The sequence below is a fragment of the Botryllus schlosseri genome, chromosome 15, assembly GCF_051294905.1.
Source record: "Botryllus schlosseri isolate E-star chromosome 15, Bs_hap1, whole genome shotgun sequence".
NCBI classification, from domain to species: Eukaryota; Metazoa; Chordata; class Ascidiacea; order Stolidobranchia; family Styelidae; genus Botryllus; species Botryllus schlosseri.
Genome location: NC_137250.1, coordinates 24,186,276 through 24,199,657, shown reverse-complemented (window position 1 = coordinate 24,199,657; position 13,382 = coordinate 24,186,276). Strand labels below are relative to the sequence as shown.

At 39.7% G+C, this 13,382-nt stretch overlaps 1 protein-coding gene across 1 annotated transcript; it reads right to left on the bottom strand.

Annotated features, from left to right (window-relative positions):
- Nucleotides 1–4,089: 4,089 nt before the first annotated feature.
- On the bottom strand, nucleotides 4,090–12,293 carry LOC145457842 (uncharacterized). The gene is made up of 2 exons (XM_080336141.1): nucleotides 11,300–12,293; nucleotides 4,090–5,190 (listed from the first exon to the last, which is right to left on the bottom strand). Exons 1-2 carry the CDS (start codon nucleotides 11,485–11,487, stop codon nucleotides 4,836–4,838), a joined length of 543 nt encoding a protein of 180 aa, XP_080192267.1. The 5' UTR covers nucleotides 11,488–12,293; the 3' UTR covers nucleotides 4,090–4,835.
- Between the last annotated feature and the right edge of the window lie 1,089 nt (nucleotides 12,294–13,382).

Genomic DNA, 13,382 nt, shown 5'->3' with positions numbered 1-13,382 from the left:
CAGCCTATTTACCACTCGTATACGGGCATTTAGTACATTTTTATGCATCATAAAGCATCAATGGACGGTGTTCGTAAGTTTGCAGCTGCTGCTTATTGTGAGAATATGTATCTTCTTGCGGCGTAATTAAATCCCTTCATGGAGCGTGCATTGCATTCATTGCCAAGTGGGTATAAGCAACTTAAAACCCTTCCACCAGAGAACCGAACGCTCTGTTTCAATGCTTCAGTGAGCAATTATAAAATTATGATAAATTTTGCGTTACAGAGGGCATTATCACATTGAGCTCTGAGTGGTATGAGAGAAAGTCTGGCGTTCTGGCCATTTCTGAGCAAACCAATCAACCATTCTCCATTCCTTCCATGCATGGGGCCCTACATCAACAGTTACAGAGTTGGCTTTGTCAAGTTGATATTTTTCGCTGGCCCCCTCACCACGTTTGCCCAGCCAGCATTTCCTCTACATATATGTCCACTATGATAAAATTCATCCAGATAGTTATTAGTTAGTTATGCAATGTCGGTGGATTTGTCCGAGGTTGGGTTAAAGCAGTCTATGCGGCAACGTGTTTCAGAACATGCGACCGACTGACATTGAAGTAACTCGTCTGCTGGACACGATCAAATCAGACGACTGTATCTTCGAAATTTGTCTTTGCTGGTAAGTTCTGGAAACAGCAAACATTCGCACAGTATGTTAAGGTCTTATTGAAATCGCAAATTCTGTAGCAGATTTCTAGGATTTAGCGATATTCCAAGTAATTTTGAACGATGCGTCTGTAACGTTGTCGGCAATCTCAACAACCGTTCGCAGTGAGTCAAACACTCTTTAAAATTGCAGGCCAGCTACGTAGCGGGATTCTCTTGAACCAGAGTCCAGCAGAATACCGATTCAAGACAATAACAATCTGAAGTCGAGCATATATCAAGAAACGAGAGCACATTAAAGCAGTGCTGTTTCTCAAACTTTTTCTGACCCCCCCCCTTTTTTATAGAGAATAATTTCTTGCTCCCTTGTCGTCATATAACAAAATGCAACCAGAATGCTACAAACGGCTAGTTTGATGGCATGGAAGGTTATGACTGTTGATAAGAGAATTCTCAAATATGAAATTCGGAGTTCGGACTATACACTGAGAAATAACTATGAACTGAAGACAAATGGCGCCCAGCGCGAAATTTTTTTCAGTTGACCGCAGCGCCGCACCCCTTTCAGATGCTTTCACGCTCCTAAAGGGCGCGCCGCCCCATTTGAAAACCACTGCATTCAAAAATTAATAATCAAACGAAATGAATTTGTTACAATACCGTGTCAGCAATAATTGTGTTTATAATGAAAGATGTCGCGGGCCGCAAAATAATCGTCTGCGGGCCGCATGCGGCCCGCAGGTTGAGAACCCCTGTTCTACAGTATGAGCTGCGTACGATACCTGACAACAGTTTTCATAGCAGTACTATCTGAAAGACATCTCTTAATCTTGTGGGAATCCCTAAGTGGTTTTCTAAGACTCTCAGTCTTGACAGTATCTCCGCCATCGCACGTCAAGCCAAGATACCCCACCCATTCATATCAGCTGATTCTGTCTCGATTAAATGCAGTTACCATCGCCGAAGCTGTTTCAGCTAGTGAGACAGGTCACCCCTGGGTTTTTCCACCCAGATCTGGGGTTTTCGAGCATCCCCTGGGTTCATCAGAGTGTTCGTCAGGTCAATTTAACGCTCGAAAATCAATTATTGGACCAGTAAGATCATAATGTCGTGAAATGTACGTCCTTCAGTTCGAGTTCACCATTGTCGATGGATTCAGCTGTTATTGTACCGGGAGAGTCATGAGAGACTGTTTACATTCGATAGTTTCACTACTAAAATGAGATGCCTTGCGATGCGATGGAGCTTCATTGAGTGCTGACTGTCAGGCACTTGGCTGCAACCTGCAATCATGTATGTCTTCATCTTTGCAAACTAAAGATTGAATGAGCATATAGGAGTCAATATTGTTATGCCGTTTTGGGTATGCTACATCAAGATAGGCAATCATCTCCAAATAAGTTTCATGCAGCATTAATGCCAATAAACGAACACAGTAAATTAATATGTACCGGTACCGTGTCTGAGAAAATGAGAATACTGAAATCCATGTATTCTACAAACATTTTGTAGCCTAATAATCAATGTTACCTCTAATTTTTGACGAGTCTGCGCACACTCACCAACTTACTGCGCGGAGCCTTGGACAACAGTGCGTAACGACTAAAAAATGGTCCTCACTTCAGATTTTTTGTGCGCAACTTGAATTTTCTGTGCGCAGAGACCGTGTAAGCACTGCGAACGTGGGAAGCTTAGAGGGGACATTGCTAATAATCTATTATTTCCAGATCAAGTGAATTTCAGTGCAAACGTTTCAATGTCCACAAACGTAAAAACTGTTGAATATGCGTAGGCTACACCGGTAGCTAAGCATCTGTTCGCGACAATAAGAAGCCAAGAACTACGTTCTTTACAGTTCCAAGCTCAACTTCTTACAAGATATTAGCATAAACTAATATTAAATCACCTTATATATACGCGACTTCCTTACATTTCAATGGCGCGGTATTCAGAAACGTCGGCGAATAACCTCGTCAGGGGAGCAAAATGTGGCTGGTTCTAATCTTGGCCAGTCATACACTACTGGCGCCAGAGCGCTGGAAATCGTCTATTGTGGAACAGCATCTCGCCGGCTATCCGACAGTCGTCGAGCATGTCCGCATTCAAGTCGAAATACAAGCAATTTCTTCTAAATCAATACTAGCCAGTCTTCAGGATTACCCAATGATATATCATCATCATTGGTTTATTAGCAATTTTAACACCACAAAAAAATGCGATACAATGAAAAGACAGGAAGGTGTCGAAGCGACAAGGAGCAGTCTATGGAATCTGACACCCACCTTGGCCTAGGCGATGTAGAGAGGAGGCATGCACACTGAATGAAAGTTAAGAAGATAGTATAGAAAAAGAAAGCGACAATAAATAGGGCGGCATGTCATGGGAAGCGAGATCGATAGGTCAGTCGTGGTCCGGTAATCTTGAGGATGGACTGTATTTATTTAGTAGTAATTGCTTGTATTTCGACTTGAATGTGGACATGCTCGTCGACTGTCGGATGGCCGGCGGGATACTGTTCCACACATATATATCATTGGGATTACCGGACCACGACCTAACATCGACCTCGCCCTCCGCCACATGCCACCTCATTTTGTCGCTTGCGTCTTATATTCTCTGCATTACTTTTCATTCAGTGTGCATGCCTCTTATTTACTTCGCCTAGGCTAAGGTGCGTGTCTGATCTTAATGGCTACTCCGAGTTGTTTCGACACCTTCCTATCTTTTCATTGTATCGCAGTCTTGTGATGTTTTGAAACGATGAAAATATTAATAAACCTGATTGATTGATAGCATAAATGTAAGCGATAAAAATGAATGATGTATGACGTGTGTCGGTAGGCGAGGTCGATGCCAGGTCGTGGTCCGGTAATCTTCAAGAGATGGTAAAAGTTGTCACCGTCGCTACTCAAGTAAAAGTAACGCCGTAATTTCTACTCAACTAGAAGTAAGAGTGGCGGCTCACAAGTAAGTATTCTACGCCTATTTTACCTAATAAACCGACAAGTAGAAGTAGTGTAGAATCATAACTACTTAAAAAGTAGTGCGAGTAGGCAAAATCTACTCAAGTATGCCCTGCCTTAAAAAGTAGAAGTTCTTCGTTACTGACCACCTCTGTAATGTTGAGGGCTGACTAGTAGGCTATATTGGTCCTGGTCAATAAATATGGTAATGATGGAAGAAAATGTGCAAAAGATCTGACTGGCTTTCAACGAAGTCACCCCGACTCCTGAACTCTGTAGTGGTGACATCCACGCAGGCGAACACCACTCGATTCTCAATAGTCGAACTGTCAAAAGTTGAACTGGACTCCTCTCCTGCGTCGCTCGTTCTCAGGCGTCACAAAGACCAGTGAATAGAAAGGGCTAAACCTCAGACATAGTCAAGTCATACTCATTATAGCTGAGCAACTATCTCGACCCTACCGTGACATTGATGCTACTGAAGTGGAATAATGATATATTTTCTGGAGTGGTCAAGATAGTTGCAGACATTGATGCTACTAACGTAGAGTATCAAAATATTTCGTGGTAAAGACGAGATAGATGCCGACAGTGATCCTATTCCAGTACCATCATGAAATATTTCATGGTAGAGTCGAGACAGGTGCCAGCATTGGTGCAACTCATAGAGAATAGTTTGCGAGTTGCGACATTGAGAAAATAGATCTATTCCTGAGCAATGATCCCGTGTAGCCTGCATAGGTTTCTGTCACAAAGGAAGCAACTTCCAACTAGGGAATGACCCCTAAACGATCATATCGGTTCGCCGATAATATCTAGTCGACATCACACTAGTAGGAGAGGTAACAACGTGAATTTTTACTCAAGTAAGTAAAAAGTAGGAATTCTAAACTCAGTTTACTTTAAAAATCTGAAAACAGAAGTAGAAGTAATCTAATATCATAAACACTTGAGTAATGAGTGCAAGTAGGCAAGAGACTACTCGAGTACAAGTTGTAGACACATTCTTTCTAGTTTTTTTCGTGCCCAAGCACAGCAATGGCTGCAGTGATGTTCAAATAAACGCTCTAAAAACTAGATGCCTTATATCTTGAATATCGGCTGAACCTATCCGGGTTATCGGGGAAGATGCTTTCGCTTGTTACTGGTTTTATCGGCATCGGCTCAAAAATCCAATATCAGTTGAGCTCCTTTTGACATTGATGGCTTTTCATCGTTTGACTTTTTAGCGTTTCTTCTGTTTTCGTTTTTCTCGCTTTTTTGAAACATGAACGGCGGCTTGGGACGAACAGCTGTCAGCGTCGGTCACTTGCATTTCATTGACTTTCACAAGATCTCGGATTCTGATCTCCGACCCTTCGTAGACTATCTTCCTCTTTGTCAAGAAAACATACACGACTTGACCGCTGGTTTTGAATTGAAACGATTCATGGTCGATCGTTTGTTGATCCGAAACAGTCTTGTCATTTATGATCAGAACTTCGTGGTCTGTAGGAATATCGTAGAGTTTCTCCACTTCCTGCTTCACATCAAGTCCAGTCCAAGTCGTTTTGACTCGGAATTTCAGTCTTTCAGATGACCTGAAAAGATTTCGCTCAATTCATGTTCGATAAAAAAATGAAAAGTTACTGTGACACGCAATAAAATGATAGGTATGTATGAATATGTCAACAGGCAAGAAGAGTTTTGGGATAGATTATATATTGCAACTGGTGGCGCAGTAGAACACTTGTACAAACTACCAATCTAGTTAGTTGACATTCAGCCAAGTACTGCTTTTTTGTTGTTGAGTAGTTCTAGTTGTGATTTAAAATAACATTAGTAGCCGAACAACTAAAAACACATAACGTCGCTTGGTATGAAGCGCGCTGTCGGTGCTCTGTTCTGGCAGCCATTGTTGGTTCAAGAGTCTAATTTTCCGTAGGTATGTGGGATCGATGACGTCACAAACGGGTGATGTCATAATACGTTCAATATCACCAATTAGCCTAGCCTAGGTACATGTCGCTTGTATTACGATACTATCATGCGCTTAGCCAACCGGCTGCCGTCTGAATGGAACAAATTTGATTTCAAATTTAACAAAGTTCTATTGGGGTTATTACATGCACTAATGTAGGCTTACCATACGTCCTCTTTTAAGAGGATTTGTCCTCTTTTTTGACTTTTTTGAAAGTGTCCTCGAAGGACGCCCTTTTGTCCTCTTTTTTTGAGATTTTGTCCTCTTATTTGAAAGTTTAGGTCAGATTTAGAGAAAATTGCGAGTGATATGCCGCAAATTAGCACAGAAGTGAAGCTCCGGCGGTTATTTCGGAGTGAAAAACGGTGATTTTAGCTCTGAGCGAAAAGATTACCTTTATTTTTTTAGTCATCCACCTGGCAATGTGGAGAAAAAAACGGTATTTTGAGCTCTGAGCGGAAAAGATGACCTTTTTTTTTTTTTAGTCAACTGATCACAAAGTGGGAAAAATTCACCGGTTATTGAGAATTCTACTTCCGTTTTGCAAGTTGAAAAATTTCTGAAAAAGTGTCCTCTTTTTAGATTTCCAAAATATGGTAAGCCTACACTAATGCATGGATCGGTTCAGCATCCTCGTGTTGACGAACTTGCAGCTATGATACATATATATACTTGCACCCACGCTACCATAACATTACCAGCGATTCCGAATGCAGTCAATTAGCGAAGTCGCGATTTCCCGTCAATACGCATCTTCAGCGACGGCTAATAAACTACAGGAATTATTTTCACAAATGCGAAGTCTGTTCTGGGCTCTGTTCAGAAGTGACACCAATTTCAGAGGCCTGCAGCACATCTTCCGATTGTTGTGTTTTAGTATTAGCACAATTCAAAATCAATTAGGCTGCTTGATTTTGTTGACAGCCAGACACCAATTGAATTTCGGGGGGGGGGGGGGGGGGGGGTTGAAGCCAGGGCTGTGGAGTCGGAAAATTTTACCACCGACTCCGACTCCAGACATTTTCAATATACCGACTCTTGACATCTTTAAACATACCACATCTTTAAACATACCGACTCCGACTATTTTCCCAAGAGAACTCCAATTCCGACTCCAACAGTATTGCCAATTTATTGCGAAAATTATATGCCCCAATGACGGTTAAATGACTATGCAAACATATGATTAACGGTGGCATGCAAAATTATTTCATTGTGGTACAGCTCGAATTATTCACTATGCATTTAACATGAAAGAATGCCTTTCTAAATATACCGTATATCCTTTCTTTTTTCATACTTTATAAGTTTTTATAACATGGACTAGCTCTAATATCCTAATATGTATGAATCATTCAAACATGACATATATCCAATCCTGTATAATTAAAATGTAGACAAAAAATTGAAGGGTAGCTCTTATGCATGAGTCAGTAACTAGAACAGAGATGTAACTAACTAATTCTCTCATTACACACTATACTGATTACAAGCACACACACTCTCACTACTAATAGACATTGGTCATTAATGAAATTTAGGAAGTAGTCAAATAGCATATGTCTAGTCTACATGCACTTAGCCAAGCATTCAAGGACTAGGACTTGCAGTCTTAATCATTTGTTCGACCCAAGCAGCAAAGCTACATTGCAAATATTTTGTGATTTTGTCAAGTGGGAAGCAGCGTTTGGTTATATTTATATCAATTTTACAAAACCAGACGATGTATTTACTCTGTTACAGTATCATGATATAATTCCAGATATTGCATCAATTTGTGACTGCATCGCAAAGATGCATATTACGATTTTTTTCCTCTATGCAACTGAAGTATAATTTGTAAATAATGTCCAATTTCATCTATATCAGGGGTGGCCATTAGGGTGGTGTGAAAAAATGACAAATTTGAATTTCAAAAAGTGCCATTGATATTTGATCTCAAATGAATTACTTCTATCATGATCTCAGGTTTCTGCACCCTCTAGTGGCCGTGCAATTTCAACAAACGAGCCGAAAATAGTTAATTTTGCCACATCTTAATAACCGCTTACGCTAGATTGGGGCTTAAAAGCTGCGGAAGCAACATGTTCCTATCTCACTTCCATAGAACTTTGTCTTGAAAATGTGGCCTAGATTGTTCAAAAAGTGAATCAGTTACCGTAAATCAGCTACCGTATCTAATTTATCTCTACCTCATACCTGTATGTTTATGTTGAAAATGATGATTTTCATATCACTCGAGAAATTGCTGAACTGTTTTATATATTATACAATACATATTGTACAAGCTGTGTAATAGGTTATATAAAACAGTTTAACAATGTTTCAAGTGATATGAAAATCATTATTTTCAACAAAATATACACGTATATATAAATTATATAGCTGATTTACTCCAACTGATTCACTTTTTGAACAATCTTGGCCTATCGTTTGTTGTAGAGTTGAACAGGAAGATACCCTTTTCACCAAGTTCATATCATAAAAGTTTGTGATGATGCAATATGATGAAAGTTCAATCATTCTCTATACTAATCAGGATTATACTAGGTTGGTATGAAAATCAACTCATAGATCCACCAAACAAGATTTTGTTGTTAAAGCAACAAAGTAACAAATTGTAACATGCAAATTGGCATTGAAATTTTGGTAAAACCAACCGACATTTTAATGGCGGTCTAAAAATCAATAATTTGCTTGTTAATTTTTTTCTGTACATTTTCAAGACAAAGTTCTCCGGAAGTGAGATAGAAACATGTTGCTTCCGCAGCTTTTAAGCCAAAAACTAGCTTTCTAGAAGGTGACCAGTGAACTCGGCCCATGACGAACTCGGCCTATTGAACTCGGCCCATGACGAGCTCGGCCTATGACGAACTCGGCCTATGACCAACTCGACGAGCTCGGCCTATGACCAACTCGGCCCATGGTGAATTTGTTAATAAAAATTATTATAAATGTCGTGAATTGTATTAATTGTGTGGAGACAATGGCGAATTGGTGGTGATGGACATGTCGTATGAATGTTATTACCAATGGGGGCAGTATCGTCAAGGAATAGGGCCTAGACAGAAAAAAACCTCCTTGCACCAACTCAACTATTAATGTGAATTATATTACATAATTATTTTATTATCAAGTGATTAGGTTAGGGTTATGATTAGGGTTAGGTTAGGGTTAGGATTAGGTTAGGATTAGGATTAGGATTAGGGTTAGGTTAGGGTTATGATTAGGTTAGGATTAGGTTAGGATTAGGGTTAGGTTAGGATTAGATTAGGGTTAGGATTAGGTTAGGGTTAGGTTAGGATTAGGGTTAGGTTAGGGTTATGATTAGGTTAGGATTAGGGTTAGGTTAGGATTAGGGTTAGGTTAGGGTTATGATTAGGTTAGGATTAGGTTAGGATTAGGGTTAGGTTAGGATTAGGTTATGGTTATGATTAGGTTAGGATTAGGTTAGGGTTAGCTTAGGATTAGGGTTAGGTTAGGGTTATGATTAGGTTAGGATTAGGGTTAGGTTAGGATTAGGGTTAGGTTAGGATTAGGGTTGGGTTAGGGTTATGATTAGGTTAGGATTAGGGTTAGGTTAGGGTTAGGTTAGGATTAGGGTTAGGTTAGGATTATGATTAGGGTTAGGGGTTAGGGTCCAACACTCCCAAATTAACCATTTTCTCCGACAAATAATACAATTTACGACGTTTATGATCATTCATACTAAGAAATTCCCCACGGGCCGAGTTGGTCATGGGCCGAGTTCGTCATAGGCCGAGTTCGTCATGGGCCGAGTTCGTCATGGGCTGAGTTCACTGGCAATCCCCACGTGTTATGACGGCGGCAAGTAAAACTTCAAATTCTGAGAACTGCAATACTGCCCTCCCCCAGCATTCGTACGACATGTCCATCACTCCCAAATTAACCATTTTCTCCGACAAATACTACAATTTACGACGTTTATAATCATTAATACTAAGAAATTCCCCACGGGCCGAGTTGGTCATAGGCCGAGTTCGTCATGGGCCGAGTTCAATAGGCCGAATTCGTCATGGGCCGAGTTCACTGGTAATCTTCTAGAATATATGCGGCTATCAAGATATGGCAAAATTAGCTATATTTGGCTAGTTCTGTGAAATTGCACGGCCACTACAGGGTGCAGGAACCTGAAATTATGATAGAAGTAGTTCATTCGAGATTTGGGACCAAATATCAAAGGCACTCTTTACAATTCAAAATTATTTTTTTTTCACTCCACTCTAGTGGCCAACCTTTTCGGCCAATGGGACACATGAGATTTACTAACCATTGCGCGGGCAACTGGAATGTTGATCCTATTTTTAGTCGTCCGATAGGAGCGAGCCGAATTAGGTAACATTGAAAACAAGACTTATATTACTACGCTTTAAAATCTATAACAATTATGTCATGCAACTGTACAGTGCGCAGTCATGCCGCGGTCGCGCTTCAAATTTTTTCAAAGGTGATGAATGAATTCTATCAATGAATATGTTACTTACATATATTGGGGGTCACATCTGTATACAGTATACCACTGGGCTCATTTGGCAAGGACAGGATTATTCGACGTTTAGACATAGCAATGTTCACGGTTTCGGTGAATATGCCTCTATCATTTTGTGCAAATGTTTCGTCGCTGACGATCTCGCTGCGAGTGCACAAGCGAAGTCGCATGTTGGATCACACGTTATCTCCTAATTGCGAATATAGTTAGACTCAATTCTGTATAACACGTGACGTACTTATAATTTTCAGGAGGGGGCTCCAATACTAAATGCTAGAATCTAGTGAAAATAAATCATGCGAAGCCCTGGTTGAAGTCCCTCCGATTTCAAACTGCAAATCTCATACTTTTGAAATGCTGATCCGATCTCCAATATTTGCAATTTCCAATTCAGTAATTCGTACATCACTTATTAGTAGGGCTGGACACAATGGTTTGAGTAATCGAGTATTAATTTTAATGATTCCAGTCGTGTATTAAAACGCGATTATTTTGGAGTACACTGAAAATATACGCTCCACACCACTGAAAATTGATTCATCAATGAGAATGATAGTTTTGATACAATTTTTCACTGAGGAAGCCTTGAAACCTTGATTGGTCATATAGCAGCATACCAAACACATCGTACAAGCTATTAGCGTGACTGGAAATAACATATTTCTGAAGTCACGATCAACCCACAACATGTCCCAAAGAACAATGAAATCGATATGGTCAAAAAATACCAAAGTATCGTCAATGTAATATGGTACAGGGTGTTATATTCTTTATGGTGGCATAAATGTACAGATTTGAACAGGGACTGACACGGACATATTACATACTGTTATTACGTCATAATGAGTAATACTGGAACACACGACTCGGAGCACAATACGTGATACAGAATCGAATCACTCAGGTACTCAATTTTGCCCAGCCCTACTTATTAGTTAGTTGCAGATTTTTAAATGTCGATATGTTTAGTGAGCGAGTTTTGAAAAATGAGTAGGCTAGTTCTATTTGTAGTTCTGCATTTTAAAAATCCTGTAGTTTGTACAAGTCTGCGCAGCAAGTCTAATTGTGAGAAAATATACTTCCGTTGATCTGCGATCAGGTACCAAAATTGCAGTTTCCCAGGAAAAATGACCGGATTGTGGATTACGAAATAAATGTCTCAAAATTAAGCTGTGGCCTATAATTTCCTGAATATGTTATCAGTCTCAACAGCACGTACCAGGACAAAGTTTGCAGGATCAGAACGCAGTGAACAAATCCGTTCAATGAACGAGGACCTTCTGTGGCATTCACTCTCTCCTGCAGAAGTAAATCGAGAAGCTTCTCAGTTAGGACTCGATCAACATTTCCTGAAATTCCGAGAATGTTACGGTGGACAATGTGTCTCTCTTTAGCATCTTGCATCATCGTTGCGGTTAAGATTTTACAGACCTCATTAAGTTATCGTTGATCTTTGAAAAATATATCAGCAGATTCTTATTTTAGAGATCTTAATTGTGAAGATTTCATTCCTAGGAATGTAAGGCTGTTCAAATATAAGTATTTTTCAAATTTTACTGGCTACCGGTTTACTTGCTAACATTTTTAGGCCGACTAAAATTATGCTGCACACCAAATTTGGCTCAATTCCAACCTGCACAAGTCAAGGTATTGGAATCGAGAATTAAAGATTTGAAAAAAATACTATTTACAGTGAGAAATTCAATCATCATTTATTACGGAATTAGAATTTTCTACTCTAATAATTAGGCTTAAACTACAGGTTGAAATTGAGCAAAATTTGGTGTGCGGAATTTTTTTAGTTAGGTGTGCTGGTCAGACTTGGACAACTAGAAAATTTTCAGCTTTTCCAAATTAGATTAGAATTAGATTACCGGCATTTTGCTCTAATTTAGTGAAATTAGACAACTAGAATTATCTAGTTGTCCAAGTCTGGTGCTGGTTCTTCACATGTCAGAGACATTGTCATTTGTGCAGATAATAGGTTTTTGTAAACTGTCAAGCAGGGATGGCCAACCCACAGCTTGCAAGAGTGTTCTGAGCTGCCCAAGCTGTCATTTTTTTTGTGATAAGTTATAAAATCGAATTATTTACCCACGTTACTTATTGTAAACTTGAAAAATCCGATGCTGATCTGATGACTATAAAAAGGTATACTTTACAAAGCCTTATAAACATATATGGACCTTTGTCAGTGCAATGCTGCTCACCGTAACTACTGATATAACCAATTACTCAATGCAAAGACAAATTTTTTTGGGATTTCTTTATGGGCAACTCTAAACGGCGGAACGAGCGGACTGCGGAACTAGCGGAACTTGCGATACTAAACGGCGGACCAAGCGGAACTGCGGACCGAGCGGACCATAACAAAATAGCTCAATACTAAACGGCGGACATCGGAACCGTGGAACATGTGATACTAAACGGCGGACGGAGCGCAACTGCGGACCGGCGGACTATCACAAAATGTGCACGTGCAGTGTAAACGGCGGAATGCGGATCAGGCGCATCTCCTAATTTTCTCAAGTGATATTTTCCTGGACTTTGTTGAAAATTTTGTCAAGTAATTTCATTTTGTCAAGTAATGTTATTCGTCAACATCTAGTTATGAGTTACGACACAATTTTACTTTATTCCATGTCGTTTTGTACTTTATATGTTTTGTATCAGTCAGTCAGTCAGTCAGGTTTAATATTATTATTGTATTTCTAAAATGTAGTAAACTTTTATTGGTCATGACATTGTAATGTGTTGATACCGGACCACAGTGTCAGTTCTATAATAGAACTTCTATTAACAAGTTCATCATTTCAAAAGACTACAACACTGCGATACAATGAACAGATAAGAAGTTGTCGAATGGACGGGGGGAAAGCGTAGTGGTAACGATAAGCGCCCACCAATCTGGCGGATCCGGCTCGATTCCCGTCGGGGGTTTATCTGGGCTCCTCTTCCCCCGCCGTTGCCGTTATTATGGCGCCAGAAAAGCAGAAGTGGTCAGTAACGAAGTACTTCTATTTTTTTGAAGTACTCAAGTAGTTTTCCTTTACTTCTGGTACCTACTCAAGTATACCATTTTTTCGCTACTTCTACTTCGTAATATTTTGTGAGCTACTTACTTACTTTTCGCTATTTTCAGTTTGTCAAGTAGAAGTAGTTTATTCACCTAATAAGAAAGATAGCCTAAGGAATTTTGGGGCTGTTTTCACGTAGTACCAACATTTAATTTTCATAAAAGTCGAGTAATGCCAAGAATTTTCGTTGCGCTTCGTGCTGAGTAGAAATGGAGTGAGAAATAT

Excerpts from the sequence above, each read along its gene's own strand:
- LOC145457842 (XM_080336141.1), bottom strand. The coding sequence starts at position 11,487 with ATGATGCAAGATGCTAAAGAGAGACACATTGTCCACCGTAACATTCTC. Across the intron at positions 5,191-11,299 it reads ATCCTGCAAACTTTGTCCTG|GTCATCTGAAAGACTGAAAT; the intron begins GTACGTGCTGTT and ends AAATCTTTTCAG.